This window comes from Lipotes vexillifer, unplaced genomic scaffold (assembly GCF_000442215.2).
Source record: "Lipotes vexillifer unplaced genomic scaffold, Lipotes_vexillifer_v1.1 scaffold19, whole genome shotgun sequence".
In the NCBI taxonomy this organism is placed as follows: Eukaryota; Metazoa; Chordata; class Mammalia; order Artiodactyla; family Lipotidae; genus Lipotes; species Lipotes vexillifer.
In genome coordinates this window covers 1,907,781-1,918,500 of record NW_006793856.1, presented here as the reverse complement: position 1 = coordinate 1,918,500, position 10,720 = coordinate 1,907,781, and the positions used below count along the sequence as shown (strand labels likewise).

General features: G+C 36.3%; 1 protein-coding gene across 1 annotated transcript in view; it reads left to right on the top strand.

The window, feature by feature from the left end:
• Positions 1 to 10,720, top strand: part of OBI1 (ORC ubiquitin ligase 1) — a 45,756-nt gene that overhangs the window by 7,176 nt on the left and 27,860 nt on the right. Inside the window, exons 2-4 of the mRNA XM_007466796.1 lie at positions 2,605 to 2,740; positions 5,149 to 5,240; positions 7,679 to 7,927. Of these exons, the coding sequence (XP_007466858.1) occupies positions 2,605 to 2,740; positions 5,149 to 5,240; positions 7,679 to 7,927 (477 nt within the window). The remainder of the gene's footprint in view (positions 1 to 2,604; positions 2,741 to 5,148; positions 5,241 to 7,678; positions 7,928 to 10,720) is intronic.

The following is a 10,720-nucleotide window of genomic DNA, read 5'->3' as shown; positions in this document are numbered from 1 at the left end:
CAAAAAAAAAAAAAAAAAAAAAAGAACATTTAGAGGTAGGTTTGCCACATTTTGACTATTCTGGGATATAGTCTGAACGTTATAACATCTCTGAAATCTGGTTCTATTTTACAAGCAGTAGCATCTTGCAGTTGTAATATCTCTGAAATCTGGTTCTATTTTACAAGCAGTAGCATCTTGCAGTTGTAATTGGCAGCATTTTTCATTCTTTCTTTTTTCTTAGTGGTACATAAAATATGGGTGTATCTTAAAACCCCTGGCTTCTTAGACTGATATATGATACCAGCATTTGATGATTGATTGGATGGTGAGGATAAATAAAAAGGGTGAGTCAGAGACAGCTCTCAGTATTCTAGCCTGAGTGGTGAGGTGGTGGTGCCAGTAACTTAGACAAGAAGTGCAGGAGGGGGAGTGAGTGTGTGGAGGCCAGGTTTGGCTTTAGACATGTTATGGTTGGGGCAGCTTTAAGATGCCTACATGGAGTTGGCTCCTGGGCACGTGGATATAGTCCTTTTCTCCTTTCCCCTCCCCTCCCCAGGGATTGCTATGTGGAAGTCTCTGTGCTTACATCTTTATATTATTAAATCTTAAGCAACATCTGAATGAAAAGTTTACTAGGTTAAACCATAGTTTTCAGAAGAGGAAACAGATGCCACTGTAACTAAAGGGTTAACCCAAGGTCAAACAGTTCAATAAGTAGCAGAGCTGAAGTCAGCCTCAGGTTTGTCTCTAGAAGCCTAAGCTCTGCCACTTATTAAGGTCCAGTTACAGAGGATTCTCAGGAACTGTTACCATAGAAAAGATGTTAACACTGTGTGATACATGAGATTGAGAGAGAAAATAGAACTTTGTCAGGTAAGGTGTCCCAGGACAAAACATTAGGGAAAGCAGCTGTACCGCCTCCTGTGCTTTGACTATGAGCATCTGCTCCTCTTCTCATCATACCTACTCTTCCAGTATTACTTCAGCCTTTTCAAGATCCATTGGTTGACCCTATGGCTCTCTCAGTTTGCTGCCATTCACATACTCAACAGTGTTTGGCAATCCAGCTCTGTACATAACCCTAGTAAATTTACTTTCTTACCTTTCAAAACAACTGCTTTATTCTCCTATTTTCTCAAGTCGATATTCCCCCCTTCTCACTTGCAGCTGGTAACCTCACCTCATATTTAATCACAAACAATAAGCAGTTGGAACATGAGTTCCCTCATCTTTCCATCAACAGATCTTCCATCCACTTTGTATTTGTTCTTGTACCCTCGGTTTTCCCTTTTGTTAAAATGGAAGACAGATCCTCACTCCATATAAGTCAAAATCTGCCCCCTTGTGATTTGGATATCATTCCCCTCTTGACTTCTTAGGGACTTTGCTATCTATGGCTCTAATCCCTCCCCCTCTTCCTCCGTCATTAATTAATATCCCCTTTTTACTGTGTCATTCCTGTTATCATTTCTTACGATGGCCATATTTTTATGCTCTCTTCTTTACAACAAAATGTGAAAGAATTGCCTATTCCCTCTGGCAGGTTCCCCGATAAGTTGAATTTTAAGTACTGTCCTAATAGCAGTTACTTCATTCAACAGGACTTTATTGCGTACCTACTGTGTACTAACCTATTTTCTAGGTACCAGGGATTCAGAAATGAATGAGACGAAAGAAGTTCTTGCTCTTATGGAGTTTCTAGTCTAAAAGGGGAGATAAATATAAATTTACAATAAATATGTAAACAAATAAGTAGGAAACTAAAACAGCTTCTCTACTATTTTGCCTCTGATAAAACAGCTACACACAGTCAGAACACCTACATTGTTAACCCTGAGCAGGCCACCTAATATCTTCACACCTTGGTTTCCTTATTAGTAAAGTATATTTACTGTTTATCTCACAGGGTTATTGAGAGAGAGAGAGAGGATGCATGGAAAGCCCATTGTAAAATATAAGACAATATAAATGTAAAGTATTGTTATTTGATTACACTGAGTCAAAGATTTGTATATTTGGTGTATTTAAGTATTTCTGTCAGCACTGTTTGCTATTTAGATTGTAAACCACATGAGTGTATGTCATGTCTTTTAGGATTGTTGTAGCTTTTACGCCTCTGGTTTTGGGGACTTTCTAGTAAGAATCAGTGCTAAATTGTTGATTGCTATTGCTCTGTAATATAGTAGAATGACTTGAGGGAAGGATTTCAAGTCTTGAATGTCATATGGGTGATTGGACTAAATAATCTTTAAAGAACCTTCTAATTCTGACATTTCATGATCCAAAAATAGAATAGTTGAAGGAAAATTGCCCCAGCCTCAGTGGAACAAAATGCATTTTATTTTTGGCAATAAGTGTGGTTTGGAACAAAATAAAACCATTTCATGATGTGTTCAAAGTTTCAGTCTCTATGACCAGATATCTAAGCTAGTATCTTTATTATACATGTATAAGAAACAATGTGGTAGCACAAGCAGCATTTTTATGAATCCTAGATATTATACTTCCTCTTAAAGCACCTACTGCTGTACTCTAGAGAAGAGATTTGCTCTAAGCTAAAACTATTGAGATTCTCATTAGGACTGTTGCCCTGTACTAAAAGTAATGTTTCTTTTTTCAAAGGTACGCCAGCCTGTCATATGTGTCAACAACCATGTATTTTGTTCAATTTGTATCGATTTGTGGTTGAAGAATAATAGCCAATGTCCAGCCTGCAGAGTCCCCATCACTCCTGAAAATCCTTGCAAAGAGATTATTGGTAAGGGTCTATTTTATAAACATATAGAAATAGATTTGAAACAATCTTAAATAGTGTCTATTTGGAGGAAGACTGAAATAGACAATTTTCAGTGATGTTATTTTGCCAATATCCTACTGGATGGATTGGGCATTTGGCATAATCTGTAAGTGGAGCAACTGGGGAGCACAAAGCACCATGAGAAGTCTCAGAGCCTCCTGGAACTTTCATTCTGGTAGAGGCTGTGCATGTGGACCAAAATATTAATGGTTTAAAGCAGCAGATGCTAACAGCCAAAAACAAACAAACAGGAAGGTCCACAGAGTTTAAACAGGAAAGTTCAGCTAGGAACATTGAGAAGGGATCCATGACACAGGTGGCCTTTAAGATGGAGATTTAAGGATGGATAAGTTTTCAAATGGTAAAGGTTAGGGAGGGCATTTCACGCAGGGGGAATAGCATGCACTACAGTTTAGAAGTAGTAAAGTAAGGCATGTTTTTGGAAATGATCAGTAGTCTAGTTTGGGTCTGACTGAAAATGTAAAATGAGACTCTTTTTATTTTTTTTAACATCTTTATTGGCGTATAATTGCTTTACAATGGCGTGTCAGTGTCTGCTTTATAACAAAGTGAATCAGCTATACATATACATATGTCCCCATATCTCTTCCCTCTTGCACCTCCCTCCCTCCCACCCTCCCTATCCCACCCGTCTAGGTGGGAGGGAGGGAAATCACAGAGCTAATCTCCCTGCACTATGCTAATCTCCCTGCACTATGCGGCTGCTTCCCGCTAGCTATCTATTTTACATTTGGTAGCGTATTAGAGCAGAGCATCTTGAGTGACAGACTAAATCGGGGAACTGCTGTGTGGGTGAGAAGGGCGAGGTGGGCATGATGGTCTGAGCAAGGGGATGGCACAACCCAAAATGTGTGTAAGGAGTATCACTCAGGGGATGTGTGCAGGCTGGGCTCCAGGGGAGAAACGGGACGTGAGTAGGTCAGGTTGGATGCGCTTGCCCAGGTGAAGGAGAGTGTGATTCTGGATTAAGGGAATAAAAAAGAACATTCAGTGCTACAGTAGTGTAGGTAAGAGGGGGAATAAAACTTGAACTAGAAGATTCTTGAAAAATAGAGCATTTAAAGAGCTTTTTTAGTGTTATTTCTCTTAGATTGTTAAAATTAAATGATTTTTATTTGGTTTTGCTTTAGGAAAAATTGAAAGTGAATTCATGATAGCATGAATCATAGAAAAAAACCTTTCAGAAAACTTAAGAAGTCATTGTAATAGTCCCAAGTTAGGCAAAATGGACTTAACTAAAATTTTTATAATGGAAAGGAAGGTATATATGCTAGAACAAAAGAACAACCAGTGGAACTTTGGAACTAAGTGATCTGAAAGGGGAGTCAGAGCTGGCTCCAAGGTTTCTTTCTTGAGTACCTGGATGAAGTCTGATAGAGGAATATTTCTCTGCTGTGCTGGAAACTGGAGTGTTAACCTTAGCCTCTACTTTTCTACCTGCACTGACCTTTACCAGGAGTCAGGTCTTTCCTTGCAGAATATGAGTTTTGTTGATTAAAATAATTTGAATGTTTTTCCCCCAGCTTCTTTTCACATCCCTTCTCCCTCCTTTATTCATTCATATCTAAGTGATATTTCATAAATTCTCTCAAGTAAAATGGTTCATCCATCCTGCCATTTGGATAGAACATCCTGAAAAAGAATATCTGTATATGCCTTTGCTATCATGATGCTGAGAAGTACAAAGAAGGTAACCACAGCATAAGTGAAGAGCTCTCAGGAAGAAAACATTTTGAGTGTGTTTGTGTGAGTTATTATGGGCATACAATTAGTGCTGTGATTTATAACCCATCGCAACTGGGTTGTTAGAATCAGTGAAAGGACACATTAATCTTTTCAGTTGTGTAACCACATATGTTTGAATGAATACATTGGTTATAATAATATATATCATAATATATGTATCATATGTGATATATACAGATAATAATATGTATTTGATAATTATATCATGTACAGATAATATTGATAATATTTATACAACTTATTGGTTAGCTGTAAATATAATCATTGATTTTATCATTAACAGTTGTCTGGTACTCAAAATTTGCAGTCATCCAAATGTGATCATTAATAAAATACAGCCTTTGCCTTCATTGAGTTTAATATAATAAGATACATAGGTAAGTAAACACAACATGATATTTTATTGAAGGTATATCTTATGGTGTTATTTATCTTTTCTCAGGATTAAAGTACAGAAGAGGCCTAGATGGCAGCCCACATGGTTATAAGGAAAAGGGTAGAAATTAAGCTAGAGAACTATATAGAACAATAATAAAAAAGTTCATTTTAATTGTCATTCTACCCGAATCAGAATGAAAAGTTAGCTTTTTTTTTCCCTGTAGGAGGAACAAGTGAAAGTGAACCTATACTAAGCCATACAGTCAGGAAGCACCTTCGGAAAACTAGACTTGAATTACTCCACAAAGAATATGAGGTAAATAATAATTAAAATGTTAAATGATGACAGCATTGAATTCAAGGTAAAACTGAGCTATCAGTCCCTGGACTTCTTAGAGTAAGCATCTAATGAAATCTTATTTTAAATGCCAGTTTAAAAATATCTTACTTGATAAATTCTTTTTCTTTTTCCCTTTCCTATTTCAAATAGAGGAAAGGAACAGATGGAAACATTTCCTTTTTTTCTTTCTTTTAATTTTAAATTTGTCCTCAACAGAAACATTGTTTTGTAAGTTACTCCCTCAAGAGGTGGGAGATAAAGGAAACTCCCTTGTAAAAGTCAGTCTTCCAGCCCCCACAAGGCATTGTGAATGGTCTGGCAAACAGGGATTATAACCGTCATTCTGTTTTTGTTTCTACCTATAAATTCACTGCTAATTATAAGTCTGATCAGTTCTGGTAAAGAAAATATACTTATGTCAGCTACCAGCAAAGAGATTTTGGTGTGAGATATGCTATTTCCTAATTCTTTTTTTTTTCCCCATGTAAAACAGTGTGGTTTTTTTAAAATAAAAATTGTGTATATTTAAGGTGTATAACATGTTTTGATATACATATACATGGTGAAGTGATTACATCAATCAAGCTAATTAACATAGCTGTCTCCTCACATAATTACTTTGTGTGTGGGGTGAGAGTACCTGAAATATACTCTCTTCACAGATTTCCAGTACACAGTACAGTATTATTAACTATAGTCATCATGTTATACAGTAGATCTCTAGACTATCTCTATCCTGTATAACTGCAACTTAGCACACCTTGAACCAGCTCCCTATTTTTCCCACCTCTCCATTTCCCCCACCTTGCACGCTTGGTAACCACTGTTTAACTCTGCTTCTATGTATTTGACTCTTTTAGATTCCACATATATGTGAGATTATGCAGTGGTTTTCTTCCTGTGAAGGTGGTTTGACATATGGTGATGGAATTTTTTCTAAATTAGCTTCATGTTAATGGAATACATATACTTTTGAATAAACATTAGGCCCAGTTGTCATTTTATATCGACTAAATGAGGGATATTATTGCTCTCTTCCTTTGACACAAAATATCTTTAAGTTATACTATGTAAATGGAAACTGCTTCAGCTGCTTTAAAAATTTTTTGAAATAAAGTGGGACATAAATAAATGAATAAATGTTCATTCATATGTTTTCCTGTTTATATTTGTTTATTCATTAATATATCAATTCAAACAAGTAAAGTGATTTTCTCATTTTATAATGCTATTTAACTTGAAATGTATTGTAATTTAAAATAGTAAATAGCACTATCTGTGTTAGCTCTGAAACGTATTCTTATTTACTTAATATTTATCACACTTAGATGCTAATCAAATTAATCCTTTAGAAGATTACTGGCATATTGAAGTTTATTTTCTAACAACAGAATTTCTGACAATCTTAGTTTAAGATGAAATATCCATTATAGATGAATAAATTGTATCACAGAAAAGAGTTCTAGCCCCAAATGTTTAGTTACTGGATTTAAGGTAGCAAGCAGTTCCACATGGGGAAAACTAATACTTGGAATAGTCTTAGCAGTAATTAAAGATCCAGAATGTAGAAGAGTTAAAAATTAACTACAGGTACTATTCGGAAGTGGAAAGTGAAAGGACATGGTATGTGGTTTTACTCCTACTTCAAATATAGAAGCAAAAATATAGACATCAAACAAAACTATAAATCTTGATCAAAACTGTATTTTTAAATTCCCCTCAGTAAAGCAATTAAACATGCCTCAGAATTTTCTTCTGAGGAATCTACTTCCTTGTTGAATTCATGTGCCTTTTCGTGTTTTCTGGATATCTAAAATAGAATCAAAGATTCGACATTTTAATTTTTTAAAATTACAAACTGTCATTGAATTAAAATAAAAGCAATGGAAATGCCTTTTTCTTTTTTTTTAAAAGAAGATGTTGGGGGTAGGAGTTTTATTTATTTTTGCTGTGTTGGGTCTTCGTTTCTGTGCGAGGGCTTTCTCTAGTTGTGGCAAGCGGGGGCCACTCTCCATTGCGGTGCGCGGGCCTCTCACTATCGCGGCCTCTCTTGTTGCGGAGCACAGGCTCCAGACGTGCAGGCTCAGTAGTTGTGGCTCACGGGCCTAGTTGCTCTGTGGCATGTGGGATCCTCCCAGACCAGGGCTCGAACCCGTGTCCCCTGCATTAGCAGGCAGATTCTCAACCACTGCGACACCAGGGAAGCCCGGAAATGCCTATTTTTATCAGTCAAAATACATTTTGAGAATTTCAACTATATGTGACTTTCTGTCTGCAAAGCTTTTCTGATGCATAAAGAATCTATGTATCTACAGAATTTTGAGTATAAAATTTAAAAGCACATTGGCCTCACTCTAGCATATGTATGTGTTTAGTGTCTCTGTCTACCTGATGTCTATGCAATGCTTTTTCAGGATGAAATAGATTGTCTACAGAAAGAGGTAGAAGAGCTTAAGAGTAAAAATCTCAGCTTGGAGTCACAGATCAAGACTATTCTGGATCCTTTAACCTTGATGCAGGGCAACCAAAATGAAGACAAACATCCAGTTGCAGATAATCCAAGTAAAATTGACCCAGAAACTGTAGCAGAGTGGAAGAAAAAACTTAGAACAGCTAGTGAAATCTACGAAAAAGTGAAAGATGATGTGGAAAAGTTGAAGGAGGTAAGTTGTGGTTGTTTTTAAAATTCTGTAGTATTTTAAGTACCTTCAAAAGTATAAGTCACCATATTATTTTGAGTCATCATTAGATGATTTGGGGGGAAAGGACAGAAATCCCTGGATGAGCATTTATAAGAAATAGGAAAACTTTTTCTCCTTAAATGTTATTAGCTGCCAAGAAATACCAGGTGGTTCCATTTGTGACTATAATTGGAGACTCTGTAGTGCCTCTATGAGTTTGCATCTTCTTGTGGAAGAGTGATATCAATTTAAAGGATGTATTTCTACTCCTCTCATTGTGGTTTGGCTTAATTTTGTTTTTTAAGCTTATGTTAGCGACTGCCCTGTATGCATAAAGACAAACATCTGTCCATTTCCCTACCTATAAAATGAAAGGTTTAGACCATATCTTTTCTAGCACTACCATTCTCTGATTTTTTTAATATTGTAAATAGTTAAAGATTTAATGACTGCTTCCAAGAGAGCTGTGAGTAGCTGCTTTAGACTACTTCATGAAAAAGAATATTTGGCTTATGAGGCAGGTTCATTTTTTTCAATTATTCTTCCATCCATACAAAAAGATAAAGAAAGCATAGGTGAAAAGGGCAAACCTCTAGGATTTTCCAGTCTAGGAAAGGAGATGAGATCCATGCTATCAGCGCTAGAGGTAATAATCAAGTGCTGTAGAGCTTTGCTGGCCAAAGGGACTAGCCTTTAGCTTGGCTTCAAGTTTATCCACAGTGGAGTCTTGTGCTGAACAGAGATGGTTTTGTGGTATCCAGGTCCACAACCACCCATTCAGCCTATGTGCATTCTCTTAAAATACTGTTATTGTGCTGAATTACTAAATCCTGCCTCCTGAAATCATTAATGCTCCATATGATATTTTAAAGATGTGCTACCACATACTGATCTTCAGTGAGGTTAAGTAGCAGAGAAGTATCTGCAACTTAGTGTGAATACTAAGTCATACCCATGTGTAAAATAAATGCCATTTAGGCTCAGAAAAGGCCACGATGAGACAAAGAAGGGAACTTAGTGCTTTTAGAGAAAAAAGAAACTACAGACATAATTGCACTGAGTTTGTTGCAAGTTTAGGGGAAGTGTGTAATTTCTTTGATTTTCGGTAGCCAACATTCTTAGCAGTTTGTCTAAGAAGAGAAGAGGACATGAAAAGGAAATACAGCTGGGAAGTCACAGTATTTATCAATCAGCCATGTCCCCTGTAACTTTTCTTCTTCTTGAACCATCAGTAGTTCTATAGGGTGTCTTTTATAGTTATTGAATTGCATTTAAATTTTTGGTAATAAATGTTTCTTAGAGCATGAAGATGTGTATGAAAACTTTACTCTGGGCTTATAAGAGTGGTATAGGGAAAAAAAAAAGAGTGGTATAAGAGATGTATGTAAAAGAGAGCTACATAAAATACAGTTTTTCTTTGTTCTTTTTAAGGTCACGTGTTAAATTCAATACCCAGAGCTACCCTGAGACCTCACAATTATCTGGGATATTTAATAAGCCCATTTTGGATGCCCAGTGAAGATATTAGGTAGAATTAGGCAATAAGCTGGGACATAAATAAATTTAAAAATGCAGCAGCAAAACTTGAATGTAAAGTACAAAATAATAACATACTGTAAATCAAATATAGGAGTACTAAACATTCAGAATAAAAGAATACCTAGAATGAGTGAAATGGACTTTTTTTCTTTTTTTTTGAATTTTTGAATTGTATCTTATTTTTTTATACAGCAGGTTCTTATTAGTCATCCATTTAATACACATCAGTGTATATATGTCAATCCCAATCACCCAATTCATCACACCCCCACCACCACGCCCCGCCACTTTCCCCCCTTGGTGTCTATACATTTGTTCTCTACATCTTTGTCTCAATTTCTGCCCTGCAAACCAGTTCATCTGTACCATTTTTCTAGGTTCCACATATATGCATTAATATACGATATTTGTTTTTCTCTTTCTGACTTACTTCATTCTGTTTGACAGTCTCTAGATCCCTTCACGTCTCTACAAAAGACCCAATTTCGTTCCTTTTTATGGCTGAGTAATATTCCATTGTATATATGTACCACATCTGCTTTATCCATTCGTCTGTCGATAGGTATTTAGGTTGCTTCCATGACCTGGCTATTGTAAATAGTGCTGCAGTGAACATTGGGGTGCATGTGTCCTTTTGAATTATGGTGTTCTCTGGGTATATACCCAGTAGTGGGATTGCTGGGTCATATGGTAATTATATTTTTAGTTTTTTAAGGAACCTCCATACTGTTCTCCATAGTGGCTGTATCAATTTACATTCCCACCAGCAGTGCAAGAGGGTTCCCTTTTCTCCACACCCTCTCCAGCATTTGTTGTTTGTAGATTTCTGTTGATGCCTATTGTAACTGGTGTGAGGTGATACCTCATTGTAGTTTTGATTTGCATTTCTCGAATAATTAGTGATGTTAAGCAGCTTTTCATGTGCCTCTTGGCCATCTGTATGTCTTCTTTGGAGAAATGTCTATTTAGGTCTTCTGCCCATTTTTGAATTGGGTTGTTTCTTTAATATTGAGCTGCATCAGCTGTTTATATAGTTTGGAGATTAATCCTTTGTCCGTTGATTCATTTGCAAATATTTTCTCCCATTTTGAGGGTTGTCTTTTTGTCTTGTTTATGGTTTCCTTTGCTGTGCAAAAGCTTTTAAGTTTCATTAGGTCCCATTTGTTTACTTTTGTTTTTATTTCCATTGCTCTAGGAGGTGGATCAAAAAAGATCTTGCTGTAATTTATGTGAAAG